Source organism: Gadus macrocephalus, chromosome 15 (assembly GCF_031168955.1).
Source record: "Gadus macrocephalus chromosome 15, ASM3116895v1".
Classification (NCBI taxonomy): Eukaryota; Metazoa; Chordata; class Actinopteri; order Gadiformes; family Gadidae; genus Gadus; species Gadus macrocephalus.
Genome location: NC_082396.1, coordinates 2,779,026 through 2,796,670, shown reverse-complemented (window position 1 = coordinate 2,796,670; position 17,645 = coordinate 2,779,026). Strand labels below are relative to the sequence as shown.

General features: G+C 44.9%; 2 protein-coding genes across 2 annotated transcripts in view; one reads left to right on the top strand and one right to left on the bottom strand.

Moving 5' to 3' along the window:
* lmbrd1 (LMBR1 domain containing 1) overlaps nucleotides 1–10,078 on the top strand; it is a 56,412-nt gene extending 46,334 nt beyond the window's left edge. The window contains exons 15-16 of the mRNA XM_060072450.1: nucleotides 7,798–7,889; nucleotides 8,463–10,078. Of these exons, the coding sequence (XP_059928433.1) occupies nucleotides 7,798–7,889; nucleotides 8,463–8,573 (203 nt within the window). The 3' untranslated portion in view covers nucleotides 8,574–10,078. The remainder of the gene's footprint in view (nucleotides 1–7,797; nucleotides 7,890–8,462) is intronic.
* A 5,062-nt stretch (nucleotides 10,079–15,140) lies between these two features.
* adgrb3 (adhesion G protein-coupled receptor B3) overlaps nucleotides 15,141–17,645 on the bottom strand; it is a 91,482-nt gene continuing 88,977 nt past the window's right edge. The window contains exons 21-23 of the mRNA XM_060073815.1: nucleotides 17,346–17,358; nucleotides 17,066–17,221; nucleotides 15,141–16,334 (exon numbers count right to left, since the gene is read on the bottom strand). Of these exons, the coding sequence (XP_059929798.1) occupies nucleotides 16,143–16,334; nucleotides 17,066–17,221; nucleotides 17,346–17,358 (361 nt within the window). The 3' untranslated portion in view covers nucleotides 15,141–16,142. The remainder of the gene's footprint in view (nucleotides 16,335–17,065; nucleotides 17,222–17,345; nucleotides 17,359–17,645) is intronic.

Here is a 17,645-nt window from a genome sequence, read left to right as displayed (position 1 = left end):
TCCACCCTTTCGTGGTTCACCGTTTTCCATTGTAATGTGTTCCATTGATGTTTTGTGTTAATTTGTGTTTGCATAATAAACACAGCTGGGAAGCATCGGCGGCTCAGCCTCTCCTTCCCAGCGTCTCCCAGTGGCTATGGTCCCCTTGTAGTATGAACCGTGTATAAAGGGGGCGCTGGCGCTCTCTGCTCAGCCACTGTGAGTGTTTACTTATCCTTTACCGTTCACATACGAGGTGCGCGAAAGATCTCGACGACAAAGACAATGTAGTGGTACAACCAACCTCAAAGGGACGGAACACACTGATCTAGATGTCTGGCGATGGGGAAGGCAGAAAAAAACAAGAAAAACAATGGTGTGTGTTACCATGGCTGCCACACAGCCTGCACTCCAAGCCTCTCCATGCTTGTCCTGTTTAAACCCGTCTTGATAATACAACACCAGGCAGTTTAAAAACTCAAGTCTCAACCTTCACATAGAGGAGGGCAGCGTCCCTAGAAGAACAGGCGGGATCCATAGATATGATATGATGTGAAAACTTTACTTCAGACTCCAGGTCCACAAATAGCACAAGACAAATACAATACAAAAATATAAAAAGTCTTGTATACAAACATTTTCCCCCAGTGCATCCTCAGGCTTGAGGTATAGCGAGCACAGCTCAGAGTGGGGTTTACAAGTAACACGATGGTGCCATTCCGAGATTCCTCCTATCATAGACAGTCAGGGGGCGATCGGTGGGGACCGATTGGTCAGTGCGTCACCGAGGTGCGTCGGCGCCCGCGTCTTGGTGAGCAGGTGCTCTGTGCCAAGCTCCCCGTTATCTGTGCGGAGGTCATTATCCATCCATTAGTCACTTACTCAACATAATGGAGATGAATCCGCTGGAATGCGTTGCCATGGTCCCTCCTCCCCAAACACACACGTATGCACGCACACACACACGTACACACACGTACACACACACACACACACACACACACACACACACACACACACACACACACACACACACACACACACACACACACACACACACACACACACACACACACACACACACACACACACACACACACACACACACACCCGCGCGCGCGCCATATTACTTTTAAGTTGTCTGTTGCCAGGGACTGCAGAGACGAGGTGTACGGAAAAGGTTTTCTGATGACGAAACATGTAGATAGTTTGAGACTGACTGCTCTATGCTTTCCCCTTTGAGGAGCAACAAGTGTAATTTGTTAATAAATCCACACATACAGCCGTCCAGCCGTCCATTGAGTGCCTGTTATACAACTTGTGAAAGCCAACGGTGTGTGGCCGATGGCGTCTGACGCGTGGTTTAGTGTGTTTGGTTTAGCAGGTCACATTGTTATAATCCGCCAGCACGCATTTAAAGGATTTTAATAGTTTAGTTTGTTTGGCCTTCACAGTGCTGCTGATTTGTATGGATTTCTTCAAGCAAACGCAAATCAAAAGCGAGTTGGCCCACTCGTTTCCCTCGCAGCAAAAACATATATAAAGACACACACACACACACACACACACACACACACACACACACACACACACACAATTATTTTTTCTTTTTTTTTCCTCTTTTTCAGAGGCATGACTTCTTTAGTTTTGGTTCTGTATTAAATTAAATGTTTGACTTTCCTCCCTGTGTCAACAGACTCACTGGTCGGACATTACATACTCGTGTCGTGTTGTAAACATAAAGCCTTGTTTTATACATGGGTGTGTGACACTATTTTGTCCTCTAATGTCGTGGCGGGAAAAAATGTTGTAAATATGGGAATGTTTTGACACCATGGACTGCAGCCAGTCACCGTCAGTTTCCTAGCAACGGCCTCTTCTTTGAAATACATAGAGAGACGAGATAGTTGTGATTTCCTTGGCTGCCACTGAGGGGGGGAGAGAGACACAATTTACAACAGCAGACGGTATCAATACAAACTGGAATTAATTGTCCTTTTCCCACCACGGGTGCAATGTTTGGACCGTTTTTCAATAAATCTCCTTTCTTCCGATGTTGATGGATGCATCGTGTCGCCTGTAGTTTATCGTTGATTCAGAGTAGAGGGTTGTGATATCGTGTATCTGTAAGCCTGAGCACACTCACGGTTTCTGACGTTTTGACAGGTTGTAGCCGGAAGATAGTGGATAGTCTTCTCCTCGTCGTCGTGAGAATGTCCTTATCAACAGGGAGATTTAGGCCTACGTTTTCCTCTCGTGGTATAATTATGCACAACATAGCAGTCGTATTTCTTATTGTGGCATATTCTCATCTTCAAATGCTCCAACCCACAGTCGGTGGATATTATTTTTGCGTTACAGTGGCTTCTGGCATCGTGCCATCTCTCCCCAGCTCCAGAATACACCCACTCAAATTATTAGGCTTTTCATTTTTATGCTGCACCCGGCTGAAATCCCATTTTTTTTTTTTGTGAATAAGAGAAATGCGTCTTATATACTCCTGGCTTGAAATAACCAATATTTTTTCTGCTTAACCGTGCAGCTTGTCACCGCATCCACAGAGTACAAGGTGATTATGTTGACAAAAGCAATTGGTCACTCAAACCTTGCAATGATAAAGCCTGTATATTCGCAACAAATTAAATAATGACAATCGCAGAGCTCCATTGAGGTCATTTTCTGTGACTAAAGGTAGCCCGTAAGTACACCCTCAAAATGTTTTGTGGGCTTACTCATGCGGGTCTCGTTGGGGCTCGAAGCAAATCGCATCCATCTCAAATCCAACAGCTTTGGACAGAAGGAAAATCAAAGCTTCCTGGCTGTGTTTTAGATTGAGAGGTATTGAAAAGAAGGGAGGGGGAAGAAAAGGATCTCCGGAGTGCTCTGATGAAAAGTTGTCCGTAAATGCGGCACGCTTCGAAAAAGGGCATCCTTCTTAGTCCAGCATCATAACCCAAGGTGAGATTACCTCCACACTCCCTAGCTGCCCTACCTCGCTGCGGTCGGGGCGGAGTGCGAGGGTGGGTTTCAAGGTGAAGCGGGTCACTGGTGTACATGGTAATATGTTTAGGCAGGCCACTGTTGCGAACCATCTGTGGGTCCCGTCCTGAGCCCTGTGATTCAGGGGAGCAGCTGGAGCGCTACAGATGGCTGAGGTGCCGGAGGAGGGATACGTCGGGACGCCGGGTAGGAGGGGGGTTGGAGAAGGCCGAGACGGGGGTTCCTTATTTTAATGCCTGATGGTCTTTCAGAAGATGACCTTTTGGCTGGGCTTTAGAGCTCATCTGGTACCCTGCTTAATTAACCTTCTCACAAAGAACCCCTCCTTAACCCAGAGCCCCATTTTCCTCTCTTTCAACATCCAAACTACAAGAATCGGGGAAATGGAGTAAAACTGAAGATGAAAAAAAAAAGAAAAGAACATAAACGTGTGTACTATTGAGTCCACCTTAAGCCCTGTGTTGGTGGTTTTGAATGGGCTTAGTCTGCCTAGAGACCGGGACCAATAAGAGGGTCAATGTGGTCAGAGCGGAGAGCTGTGTGTGAAACAGTGTGATAGGAGCAGCACAGCAGGGATAGTCCTAATACTCCAGATGGCTCCCTCACATCGCCAGACAAACCCAGGACATCCTCTCTCCTTCATGCCTCTCCTCACGTTTATGCACTGGGGTCGGCTTTATTTCAATCGCATCGGGTTCATCGTTCCAGTTACGCCTTGGTTAAAACCATTAGCATATAATACGTTGAATACACTGCAATGTATTCATACATATTCAGAAAAATCCTTTTTTAACAAGCAATTCTGACCTTACCGACCAGCATAGCAACGGTGAGGTGACCTTACAACTGCATGCACGCGTGGCGACGGCCACGGTGTATTTTTGGGGGCATATTCATGCAACGAATCCCAGGGAAAGTCAACATATGCCGGTGCCAGTTTGGAACGAAATATGTCCGCCGCGGTGCCAGCGTTGGCTGAGGCCAGTATCCCAAGGACAGGCCTTGGCAAGGGGAAGATAACACGCTGTACAGTCTTGGAGACGGTCTATTGGCCCTCAGTCCACAGCCATAGGGAGAGGGCTGAGCGTAGCCAAGACCTCAACCAGCTCCGGTGCCTTTTCGTGTGTTTACAGTGACACTTATGCATTGGCACACCGTTTCTGAGCCAACTTTTATAAAAGGCTCGTAGTAGAACAACAGGGGAAGGCACAACATCTCGCACTATGACGTGGAAGCTACTCGCGTCTAGCTGTTCGACTCGGTATCCTGGGCTAAAAATGGGTACATCCCTTTTTGAAACGGTTTGATACGTACACATAAAAGGGTTGAAGTAGTATGGGAAAACAATAAACGTATTTTAAGAGTGACCAGGACACACATGACTAGATCATTGAAATGAGTTTAGTAACAGCACTCAAAAAGTTAAAAAAAACATTAATTAACAAAGCCTTAGAACGTGACATTGTCGCTGCTCAGGTTCTACTTCCTGATCAAGGACCATCCCGCCAGGTCCGGCGCGCCGGTGACTAACGCCCCCACTTGAAGAACGTTTCTAAGGACGACTGTCTGGCAGTGCAGCGCTCGAATGGTAATCGTATGCAGGGACGAGGCACATTGCATCACGCCACGACACATTCAGTTTATGCAAATTCAAAAGATGTCTCTTAATTTGGAGACGAACATTAAGGAAGAAACATTAACAAGTGGCAACTATTCATCCGACAACATGATGAAATGGTTTGTTTTAATTTATCAAGGATTCTTTTTTTAAAGACACGATATCATGCACTGGTTTTGGGAACTCGAGCACTTCACAGCCAAGGCCCCAAGTGGATTTCTGTACTTAAACGCCAATGGTGGGATTCTATCAGTCTTTCTCAGCTGATATGTGATGCAAATGTTACGCTGGTAGAACTCTGAAGAGAGACTGACTGCAGTATCGGAGGCGTACGATGTTGAGTTAATAAGTTATGGCTGTGTGACTGCATTCATTTGAGGAGTGAGATGGTATTTCATTAGCCTGGAAACCAGAAGAATCGTCGAGCTCATGTATAGTTGCCCTGGCTCCCTCTGGTTCCCCACGCGTTCAGACAGATTCTCCAGCAGACCTGGTCCAATCACGTTCCTCTAATAGGGGGCGGGTTGAATTTGATGGAACAGAGGAGCGGCCTATGGGAGTGCCTTATAGGAATTCTTGTCGACAACCAAGGTGGCTGCCGCTGATGTGTCCCAGTGTTCCGTGGCTCTGATTGGTTGTAGGTCTGTCCAATTGCGTCTTTTCATTGAGTTTCATTGCAGTGGACATGCATCGCGCGGACAGATGGGACAAACTTTAAGCATAAGCAATGCAAATCATATAGTAAATATATATTTAACTAAAAAGATATAGTGAGTGTGGAAAAAAAGCCCATCTGAATGACGTATTTATAGTAATGTCCATTCCTAACTACTCCGGGTGGGAATATACTTTCTCAAGCCAGTCTTTTATAAGCCTGGTCCCAATACCTGTTCTTTGATGGCGATGACGAGATTAAGAGCATGTGCAACATTCATGTGTCGTTTACTAACACGTTGCTATGCCCTGTATGTAGGGCTAATACATCACAATGCATCATGGTATTCGGTATACGTCATATCATTTTACGATAAATCACTAAACAATTACCCAAAAACCATGACTACCAAAACAATAATTACCATTCATTGCGAGCTGATTACACCATGTACAAGCGCTATGGGTAAGTAGAATTCTGAATGTTAAGAGGTGGGCGGGACTACGGGAGAGGTGAACCACAGTAGAAAATGCCTTTCGACTAAATTACTCCGGAGGAGGGTCATCTGATTGGCCTTTGTTGAGTAGTAAATAATGGCACAGCTGAATCTAAATGGTTGCTGGAAATCAAGGCGCAATGGCACGGCACCACATGACAGCTAGTGCTCAGAAGGACTTGGTCACGTTGCAATACGTAACATGGCAACTAGCTCGTAGCTTAAAATGAACTGGACATACCGGTGGTCAAAGCTGATCAATCGGGATTTCACTAATGTCATCCATGAAATGACATCCTATAACTGATATATTCTAGACATAAAACGCCCTCCCACAGACGCCGGACAGATCTCTGTTACTGAGTATACTGAAAGTATACCGGGATAAATCTCACACATTGCAACTTTAACTTTGATTCTGATAATAAAGATGTTATTTACATTTTGGCAGCATTGCACAGATTAGTTGTGAAGAACGGGCTGAGCTTATCATTGAAGGAAGGGATTCAAATGAACCATGAGAATACAAAGTACAACATATAGCTGGATTTAGATATGCCTGAAGTGCATGTTCTCCATATATCAAACCCCTGGCGGCAAGGAGTTGATCCAGATGGATATTTAAATGTGCCACTATTTCTTTGTTCATCTCCAAATAGTCAACGGTATTTAGATATTTTAGCACTTGATTAATGCACCGCCATCTCGCTTCCAAAACGGTGGTTAAGCTTTGAAAAAGAAGATAATCTTTTGAGGACAACCCCTCCCAGCTTCCCCATCTCCCTGCACTGGGTTTGCAGACAACAACAGTTTTGTAGCATTAGGTGTGTTTTCTGTGTTCGTCAGCAGCCTCCACCTCTTAGACTCGTTGCACAGCTGCAGTTGCCTGTGCTCTGCGACGCGTCGCTTCGTCCGATCCTCTGGGCGGCCGGGAGAGGGTACTCGTGCTAATTACACAGCGCGGTGAATACCCATTGTGTGCTGTGAATAAAATGAAAATGTATCTCGGAGATGCAAAAATGTAATTGGCTAATTATTTTTTCACCCGTGGAGGAATGTGTAAGAAGAAATGGCGCGACTGATTTCTAGACTGATGTCAAAACAAAACTAAAAATTATCATTAAGTAAAAACTTATAAGGGTGTGATGGAGTGCCGGATTTTCTTGATGACAGTCCAACATTTGTAGCAGCCTTGGTGGAACCTCAATTAAACCCATCTGGAACGCTGTTAATAATCATTTGAATTACCGCGAGTGAATGATGTTTCCAAAGGCAAATTGCAACAGAGGATACAAATCAGCGTCACACTCGCATTATAGACGCAGACTTTATGCTACCTTGGACTTTCTGCTCCCAGAGCTCGTCGAAGCAGACAGCGTGTTTGGTAGATCAGCCCTGCAAAGTGTCGTATACAAGAGTCCTTTCACCGCCCTTTTATCCTATTGAAAAACATCCAAATTGATTTCCCTAAAGAAATCTAAAGGTGTAGGGGGAAACCTATCTAGCTGAGTGCTCTTTAATTATCCAAGCTCCGAAGGGTGTTGAATAATCACTGACATCATAAACTCGGGCTTCCCATCTCGTTTTCCGACGTGGGCTTTCTTGTTCTGCAAGAGCGAGAAGGTGTGCCTTTACCCGATGCTTCGACAACAGCTTGTCTTAAAGCTGTTAAGCAAGGGGCCAAAATATCACACACCTATCCATGCTGTAGGCTGCACATGGTTTGCATGTAGCTGTTGTTCCCATTTGACTGTGACTGCAGTTAGGTCTAATATTTCTCCATAGAAAACGATTCCATTGAGCGATACATCTACACGTTATGTTATGTGTGTGTGTGTGTGTGTGTGTGTGTGTGTGTGTGTGCGTGTGCGTGTGCGTGCGTGCACCTGTGTTCATCTATGGTTTTTCAATAGCATTCTGTTCACAAAGCATAACCCAGCCTTGCTCTGTGCAACCTAAGTAACGTATCGAACACCTTGTTCGACCTCTGAATGTAGCCCAGTATACCATCTTTACCGGCTGCGTGCTTTCTCCCCCTGTGTGTTCCAGACCAGTGTGTGGTGACGCGCTCCTATCTGTTCCTGCACAAGTTCTGGTTCTTCAGCACCATCTACTACTTTGGAAACTGGGTATTCATCGGGGTAAGTGATGCGAGCGCTGCGGTGTGTTGGAAGCCATGGCACGTGCACACTGACCTTAGGATCGATTGCTCCCTTTAGGATTGAGTGAGGGAGTGAAAGTCATTGAAAGTCATCGGTCTGAACCCGGTCCATACATGCTGTGAGCTGGTGCTGACACAAATCCGTTGCTTCGTCGATCTAGGTTAAATATGACAGGAGCAAGCTAATGCCCAAACATTGGCTTTTTGTGTAAATAGTAAAGCTTGAGGAAAAACGCTTGTCGTGCTTTCCTCTGTTTACCGAGGAGATTTCACTCCATAACTTTTGTCAGTTTGGTAGGCGTTGTAAGTCAATGGAGATGCATAGACTAAATATAGATTCAGAAGTATTCATGTGAATGACGTTAATTATGTGATGGTTTGTGAATCCCATGCCGGCGGCATAACCCCCGTGTGTGTGTGTGTGTGTGTGTGTGTGTGTGTGTGTGTGTGTGTGTGTGTGTGTGTGTGTGTGTGTGTGTGTGTGTGTGTGTGTGTGTGTGTGTGTGTGTGTGTGTGTGTGTGTGTGTGTGCGTGCGTGCGTTGTGGACCTCAGGTGTTCCTCGTTGGCCTGGTGGTCTCCTGCTGCAGAGGGAAGAAGTCTGTGATCGAGGGAGAGGTGGAGGCTGATGACTCAGACATGAGCGACGACGAATACGTGCATTAAAATGACCCGTCTGTCTCTCGGCCTGTTTGTCTCCCTCTCTTTCTGTCTGTCTCTCTTTCTGTCTGTCTGTCTCTCTGTCTGTCTCCCTCTCTGTCTGTCTGTCTGCCTCTCTGTTTGTCTCTGTCTCTCTGTCAGCCTATCTGTCCCTCTGTCTGCCTCTCTGTCTGTCTGTTTGTCTCTGTCTCTCTTTGTGTCTCTTGTCTCTCTGTCATCCGAATCTGTCCATCTGTCCCCCTGTCCGTCTGTCTGTCATGTTCTGTTGTCCTGGAGCGGTGGGCATTCCCGCGGCGTTCCGACCGGCTGCGGTCACACGCAGACCTCTGAATACGCCGTTGAACTCCGGACTCAGATCAGTCAATGTTTCTGTTGTTGTTCTTTAGACACCATCGCAGCAGCGTCTCGCCCACTTTAGCCCAGCGTTTTTAGGCGACATGTCCCCTGGGATCTTTATGCAAGGACTCCCATTGATTGCCGCGTCTCCCCCAGCCCCGTATTCTAGATGGCTTTGGGATACTGGGAGCTGACAGCCATTGAATATATGACTCCATGTCACACGGATCCAAACGCTGCGCAGCAGAGCCAGAGCTGTTACTGCGGCTGCTGAGTCACTGGTGAAAGACGAGTCACTGGCCAAAAGAGTGTGATCATATATAACTTATAATTATGGTACATTCTTTATTATTGTGCAATACTGCTATTCCACTATTTAAAAGAAATCCCACAGACATTTTTGATAATACAGCTTTTTTGTTTTCGATTCGGTACGATGCTGGGGATAAAGATACCAGGATTGCAAAGACCGCAGTATGATTAGTTTAATTTAAATTTGACACACTGAGCAACGATACACTGGAGTCTAAAGGTTGTATACAGTTGGACAAGGGGACTGCTTATATTAAACTAAGAGGTATGCTAGTTTTCAAAATGATTTTTTTTTTGTGTAAATAGCCTCTTTAAATGGTTGAAATGGTCTTCTGGACAGTATATACTTGTGTGAGCACATTTGGGAGAATAATTTAGAATAAAAACAGTTGACACTGTTCAATTGTGTATTTATGAAAAAGATATTGTATGAAATATGCTAATCAGTAATGCACATCCGACTGGATAAGCATATATCCAAGGTTGCTATTTCTGTCATTTAATAACGGTGAGAGTTGAAGATTCATTTTTCCACACCTTTCTCTGGTAAGCAATATTAATTTTTAATATGATTTCCTCAGACTAAACCCTTTCATGTTCATGAATGATCTCATGTAGAATTTTGGTTCTTTGTTTAATATGAAAGAATGTGTTATTTTAATGGAGAGTAACCTTTACATTGATTTGTATTCTATTTTATTGATGTTCTAGCAGTTTCAGGGTGTTTTTTATCAACCATGTTGAGCATAAGATGGCACTATTCCAGAGTGAAACATGTGGAAGTTATAATCTATTTAAATTTATCCTCATTTGGAATTGTAAAATGTCCATATGGCCCCAATAAAAAGAAAAGTTATTACCAACTTTATCAACACTTTTATTTACCATTGATTTTCTAATAAGTTACAAGTAATTGTTCATTATAACCAACTTAATAACTGACTTAACCGATCGTCCTGTTTCTTCTGTAAAGGACACTCACCCTAACACAAACACAAGAGAAGCACTCGGGTGATCATCAACCCACCAGTTCATGAACGATTTGACCAATAATGAAATCCCATTCTTGTGTTAGTCTGTATTGTGTTACTTAGGGTACCGTCCCCAGTAATCATCCTCCAGAATCGACCAGCCTCTGAAACTTGAGAAGGTGAATCAATGGCAGTTAGCGGTGAGCCACAGTTTCCCCCCCCCCCCCCCCCCCCACACACACACACACACACACACACACACACACACACACACACACACACACACCCCCGCTAGCAGGTTAACCTCCACACACTGTGGGGGCCCAAGGGACCCATCGCAGTCGTCGTCCTCCACCCCCCAACCTAACTCCAATGACAAGCTTTTTGGCCGTGTCCAGTCCACTTGTCAACATGTCCCAGTTCAGTTTCCCAACCACCGCCTTCCAGGGCTCACACCCAGACGGGGCCAGGAGTGATAACAAGAGACACTCTGGAGCTGGGTAACACAGCCATGTCCATGGAGGAACCAAACTACATTGACAGAAAAACGGTCATGACCTGACGTTACAAAAATATAAAGGGATCGGTTACGCTTTACTTTGGTGTCCTGTAGCTGGGGTAGGAGCATAATTAATGTAACAGGATGTGCTTAATATGTAATGAAGTTATTGAACAGCATGTAACACACTGTGGTTATGGAAAGGGATAAGGGCATAGGTTAAAGTTAGGGTTAGGCTGTTCCATGATTTAATATCAAGTACATGCTGTACATGCTTATTACATGTGTATATAAGTACACTGGAACAAGGACACTTGTGTGTAAAATGTTAGTAATCTATTGGAAAATGTATTAAAAAGAGCAAAAGACCAAGCACAAAAAAATAAAAATGTAACGCTAATATTATATACATAAAAATAAGTTCAAATACAAATACAAAAAAAAAAGAAAGTTTGCTCCCTCCCAGTTAATAAATACGCAAGTTTCGTCTGAAACTTGGAATAATTCATATCTGAGTTGGGTCGTTCCCCCTCAAAGAGCCCAGCAAAACACATTAGGGGAGTGTCAGCAAGGTGTCACGCAGGGCAGGGGAATGTTCTTCAAACCCTCCAGTAATGTATAGGAGGACCACGCTCCATGTACATTCACCCCGCTGTTAGGAGGAACACAGGCAAACAAGCCCGCGGCACAGAGCCCGCGGTCGGAGCCTCGTTCCCTCCGTGACCCTCTGATTTCATACTGCACTGAAGTTAGGCAGGCGAAAAATGTAATTTGCCTTCAGTCGTCCCGTCGAGTCAGCCTTGTTCCAAAGTGAAGCAGATACAAGGAATCCATTGATACCGCTCAATTATATTAGACAAAGGTCAAGCATCTCTTTCACATTAGCATATCTGGAGATCATGATTGCTTTTTTGTTTAAACACTTATTCAGAAATACTTTGTGATTTTTCTAACTCAATGGATTCAGGGACAGTTGAAAGTGAGTCACCCGCGATTAGGCTGTTACCGTGCTGATGGCCGTCGGATGACTTATCTCGCGGTATCGTGACAGCGGTTAATAGGGAATTCACCACGTTCCATCAACTCTCGCGAGGCCTAGGAGCATACTAATTCCAAATGGAGGAGAATATTATCGGAACCAATCCGGGTTTGCCCATTAAAAAGAACCACAATTGATGTCTAGTGTTCATGGACGAAGAACTCATTCTCACTTCTGTAATGAGATGTCAAGAGTTTGTGTAATTTGCAAGATATTAAAAATACATTTTGTTGTCCCCCAGTGAGACGATTGCTGTTTCCATTTGGGCATTAGTAAGAAATCTTTATATACGAGAACTCATTCAATAGTATGACGCATGACAAAAACAATAAATGAGTAGCTGAGATGCCTTTTTAAATAAGTTTTACACGCTTGACCGACTCATAATTTGTCTTTAGATTCTGATGAAGATGTAGCTGAAAGCGTTAAAATGGAGTTTGTTTCTGTCAAAGGCTTTAGGCAATAGCTTGAATTTGGTATTCAGGCTATTCAATCATAAACTGTATGGAGCCAAACTTACCACAGCTTAAGTCTCAAATGGTCAATAACACTGTTCATAGGCCTAGAAATTAAGACAGAAGGGATTAAACCGTTTTTTAATGCATTTCTTTTTATTTAAAGGCCTGCTGGAAACATTTATTTGGTATGTTGAACATGCTGAATTACATTGTTAACTTTAAAGTGCTTTTAAGAGCCTAATGCGATTTTAATAAGACCATAAACTGCATTTCCGTACTCTATTTATGCCACCCTTGCGTGTATCATTGCACATTAAATATAATTAGCCCCGTTTGGTGAGCACCCATACTGTAATATCGACAGATTGTTGCTTTAAAGTGTGCTTACACCAGACAGTGTTTTTCTGGCTCTTTGCCACAGTATATATTTGCTGTTTGGTAGACTTCCTTAAAGGGTCCCTATTTATGGTGTGAGCTTCATTAGCCATTTCAAGCCGTTTGAAAATCTGCCTTTTCCTGTGCCTTAGTGACAACACCAGTGGGAGTTTCCACCTAGAAGTAAGATTTATTATATATGATGACTGTAGCCAACATTAGCTACAATCCACTGGAGATGTTGGTAGACGGATCTATCGAGCATACATCTAGGTGGACACGCCCACTTGTGATGTCACTAAGGCACAGTGAGGGCCAGTTATTTAAAGGCACCCAGTGCAACTTTCGAGGCTTAAAAATAAACATTCAATTTCTAGTCTTTTTTACACGTAGTAAGTTTCAATAACTCCATACCATTACATACCGACATTTAAGCAGCAAAGATGAGACGTCGTTGTGTGGTGAGAACTGATACAAAATCGATAACAACAATGCCGCCATTTTCTTTATTTTTTGTAACCTACAATAAATAAAGCAGGCTTCCAGTCAATGGAAAAATGGCTTCTCCCCACCGGCGATTGTTGTTGTTTACGATTTTCTATCAGTTCTCACCACACAACGACGTCTCATCTTTGCTCCTTGAATGTCGATATGTAATGGTATGGAGTTATTGAAATTTACTACGTGTAAAAAAGACTAGAAATTGAATGTTTATTTTTCATTGAATGTTTACATAAAGTTGCACTGGGTGCCTTTAAACGGCTTCGAAAGGCTAATCACACTCACAGCTGGGGGTAAAATAGGGGACTTTAACCAAAGCGGCTTACAGTAACATGAATGACTGCATAAGTGAATGCATGCATATTGAACTAATCCTGCTCCAAACCTACTCATAACCTGATCTTGAGTTGCGTCATTGGTTGAATGTGTGTTACCTGTGTTCAGTCTTCCTGTTCAGGTGTGTTCCATGTATTGAAATTCCCTAGTTCCTGCCCCAGTTTGTCGGTTTCTGGTTGGTTGTTAAGTTTCTGGCTGTCACATGTTCCCATGAAGTAAAACTTCCTTTCACACCTTGTCCGTCTCTGATCTCAGCATCTGCTTTCCCCATTCCCTGCACACACAGTGACACAAGTGCTGGAATGCTGGAGCGTCCCAGATGATGTCACACTTCCAATAATCAATAACCTAATTAATGCGACCAACAATACATTTTCACGTTCATGGTTTATCCACCGTGATCTTTTACTGAGATGATAAGGAAACAATCAAAGGCAGCGGAGCAGCAGTTTGTCAAACCGAGTCCCCCATGTGCTTTCTGCAAAAAACGCTGCTAGGACAAAGCTCTTTACGAGGCAGTCAGCCGTAATTCATTTAATTACGACTGGCTGTCGGCATTGTTATGCTCTGTCAATTGTCCCTGCGTCTGCCCGTACATCGGCAGCTCAAGATGTACATTATAATATGATAGTCTCCCGCCGTCCCTCCCACTACACACACACACACACACACACACACACACACACACACACACACACACACACACACACACACACACACACACACACACACACACACACACACACACACACACACACACACACACACACACACACACACACACACACCCGCGCCTCTGATACCATGGCGACCGCGCCGCAGCCGACATCATGTGGGCTGCGGGGAGAGGAGAAAGGAGAGTCATGCACAATTTCTGGCTGGCAGCCACGCCTCTTAACTGGCCGCTTTAAGCTGATGCAGTCACACCACTCCCTCTATCTCTCTATCACTCTCTCTCACTCTACGGACCTGGGACCGGCGTCACCTCATCCTGAGGGCCGCGCATTGTGGTGCTTCCACACACGCACGCACGCACGCACGCACACGCACGCACACAACACAGACACACCTCCACTGCTATCTCCTGCCGCTCCCAAATCTTGACTGATCTTATCCAGTCAAACTTTTGCAGAAACAAACACACACACACACACACAGATGCACAGACACACACACACACACACACACACACAGACACACGCAAAAGCTCGAAAACCATTAGAGAGCGAAAGTTCTTCCCCAGCAAAGTATAGAAATCTGATATGGTGGTTGGTGTGTGTGTGTGTGTGTGTGTGTGTGTGTGTGTGTGTGTGTGTGTGTGTGTGTGTCCGTGTGTGTGTGTTTGTGTGTGAGGGGTGTAGATGTGTGAAGGGGAGTCTGGCAGTGCACTAGCTTTCCAGAGTTCAGCTTTGCTTTAAATGATAGCAGAGATGGCTCCTTCTTCACCTGAAGCTGACATTTATCAGAGCCCAGGGGTGGTTGTTGAGGTGCTGGATAAATGGAACCAACTATTCTCTCTCCGTCTCTCATAATTGACTTAAAACAGTCGCATTTTATACCAAGAAGACCGAGGACATTTCAGGGCAGCTATCTCCGAGATAGGGCAGTTACTTCAGAGTGGCAGGAGTTGAAGTGAAGTGCAAGTCATTTGAAAAATAGATTCCTGGAAGGTTCATATGATGAGATGGAATTGATTTAGTAGGTGAGTAAAAAGTGAACCGGAACCACATAAACTTGACACAACGCTGAAGCAGTACGAACATATTTCCTCTTTTATTTACATTCCTTTTCAAATGTTAACATTTTTCGCTAGAACTCTGATCAGGTTGGCATTTTTCTTTTCTCATTAAAATAAATTGGCACGAGTAAAACATATGTAGACAAAATTTTATTTACACCATACAACGTTTTGTTTTTAAATATTTTATACAGCTGCAGATGAGTGAGCCTGCCTGGGGGTCCTTGAAGCAGATTCTGCAGTATTAAAGTTGTGAAATATATTATTTATATAAAAGTGAGTATTATCTTTATTGCATTTAAAGCAATGAAGAATGTAGCTTGACAAACATCATTTTTAATATGACGAAGAAAAAATCCCTCTTTGCCGTCCATGTTTTTTTATATTATAAGTAAAAAGTGTAGTAATGGCCAAACAGACTGTTATAAACTCTTTAAAAACCTGCATAAATATATACATTGTGCTTCCGGGTCGAGCGTTTTCGGAAATCAAAGCTGGACCCGACGAAGCTGGACGACATGGCATGTCAGTTACTTTTCGAGGTTGTTTCGTCGAACGCGAGATTTACCTTTTTTTTTTTTGTTCCTTTTTTTTTGTTGCCAATTTTTTTCCTCAACAGATATTTTTGAAACACGTGATGGTAAATATTGTACACCAGGCTTCCCCCCACACTAAGTACACTAGTGAGAATACAAAAAGTAACACTGATGGAGTTTCCCCCCCCCCCCCATCCCCCCACCGTCTCCCATGTTGTTGTTCTTCGCTTCCTCGTCTCCTTCCTCCTCCTCCTCCTCTTCCTCTCCACCGGTATTGGCACATAATGTCCCCGCCGCGCTCCTTATATCCAGATATGTACGCCAAGGCTGTTTTCAAAAAGTCAGTTGCTTTTTTTTCAGTGCAAAATACATCCTCTCCCTGCCACCCCTCCCCCCCCTCCCCCCCTCTCTCTCCCTGCCCCCCCCGCCCCCTCTCTCCTCTCCCCAGCGATTCCCCCCCCCCCCCCCCCTCCACTAGACCTCCGTCTGGAAGTCCCCCTCTTGGACCTCCAGGGGCAGGTTCACACACTTCTCCCACTCGGCCGCAGTCATCTCCAGGGAGGCCTTGGCGCCGGGCTCCAGCACACTCATGGTGGCGTAGTTCTGGTACTCGCAGGCCGGGTTGTAGCTCTCCCACGGGTTCTTGTTTGGCATTGTCTTGGTGTCCTGTAGACGAGATGGGGGGACGGGGACGGGGGACGGGGGGGGGGTTAAGGGGGAGGTTAGTTGCACTGCGTCTTGTGGAGCCTCCTGGTGCCCAACATGAGTCCGGACACCGGCTTCTACGTTTACATCCACGCCGGCGGCTGGGGTGTGTGTGTGTGTGTGCGTGAGGGGGGGATGTGTGTGTGTGTGTGCGTGGTGCGTGTGCGTGTGCGTCTGTGTGTATGTGCGTGAGGGGGGGGATGTGTGTGTGTGTGTGTGGGTGGGGGGGAGGGATGTGTGTGTGTGTGTGTGTCTGTGTATGTGCGTGGGGGGGGGATGTGTGTTTGTGTGTGTGTGTGTGTGTGTGTGTGTATGTGCGTGGGGGGGGGATGTGTGTGTGTGTGTACTTCATGATGTGGGAAGCTTTCAGCACCATTTGCAAGAAAAGAGGGCTCATAGAAATGTATCGATGTGTTCTCTGTGAAAATGTACTTTACTGTATTGATTCTTATATACTATATGAGGCTCTTTTGCCAATAGTCACCACATTATATATATATATATATATATATATAATATATATATATATATATATATATATATACACTGTATGATAGATCAAATGATGTATGGATGCATGGCTCACATTAAACACAGTTGGCCCCGATCCCAGTCAAAGACACGGTGGAAACAAAACAGGTGATTGATACAGGAATCGAGAAACCCCAGGGGAAGGAATATAAAATAGTTACCATCGTCTGCAGTGGCCTCTGCAGTGGCGAACCGGTCGGGGAAGAAAGGAGAACGGGTGAGTGAGGATCTAGCCCTTTTCTAACCCTTTTTCTTTTTTTTTGTGATAAAGAAAAAGAAAAAGTCCTGCCGGTGGTAACTAAGCAACAAGCAACAAATTACACTGTGCTGTGGGGGTGATTGAGATGTGAGCAAAGGCTTGGTGCGTTGTGTCAAAAGGGGTCGATGGGGGGGGGGTGGTGGTGGTGGTGTACTGGTAATACTAGTATACTGGTCTCATACTGGTCCTGGAGGGCTTCGGCTCACAACGGGGGGGTTACGCGTCAAACAGAGAGAAAACGCTTCTATCTATGACAGCCCCCCCCTAACGGGACAGCTGGTACAGCCCCCCCCCCCCCCCCCCCCCCCCCAACGCTCTCGCTCACCTACCGCAGATCAGTGAAACAGACCCAAAACCCCCAAAAGAATAGAAGAACAAATGACATCAACATCCAACTTTCAACCTTTTTAGTCTCTTCCAGTGAAGACCCCCCCCCCCGCCCCCCCCCCCGGGGCGTGTTTGTGCAGAGGTGGGTCGATTTG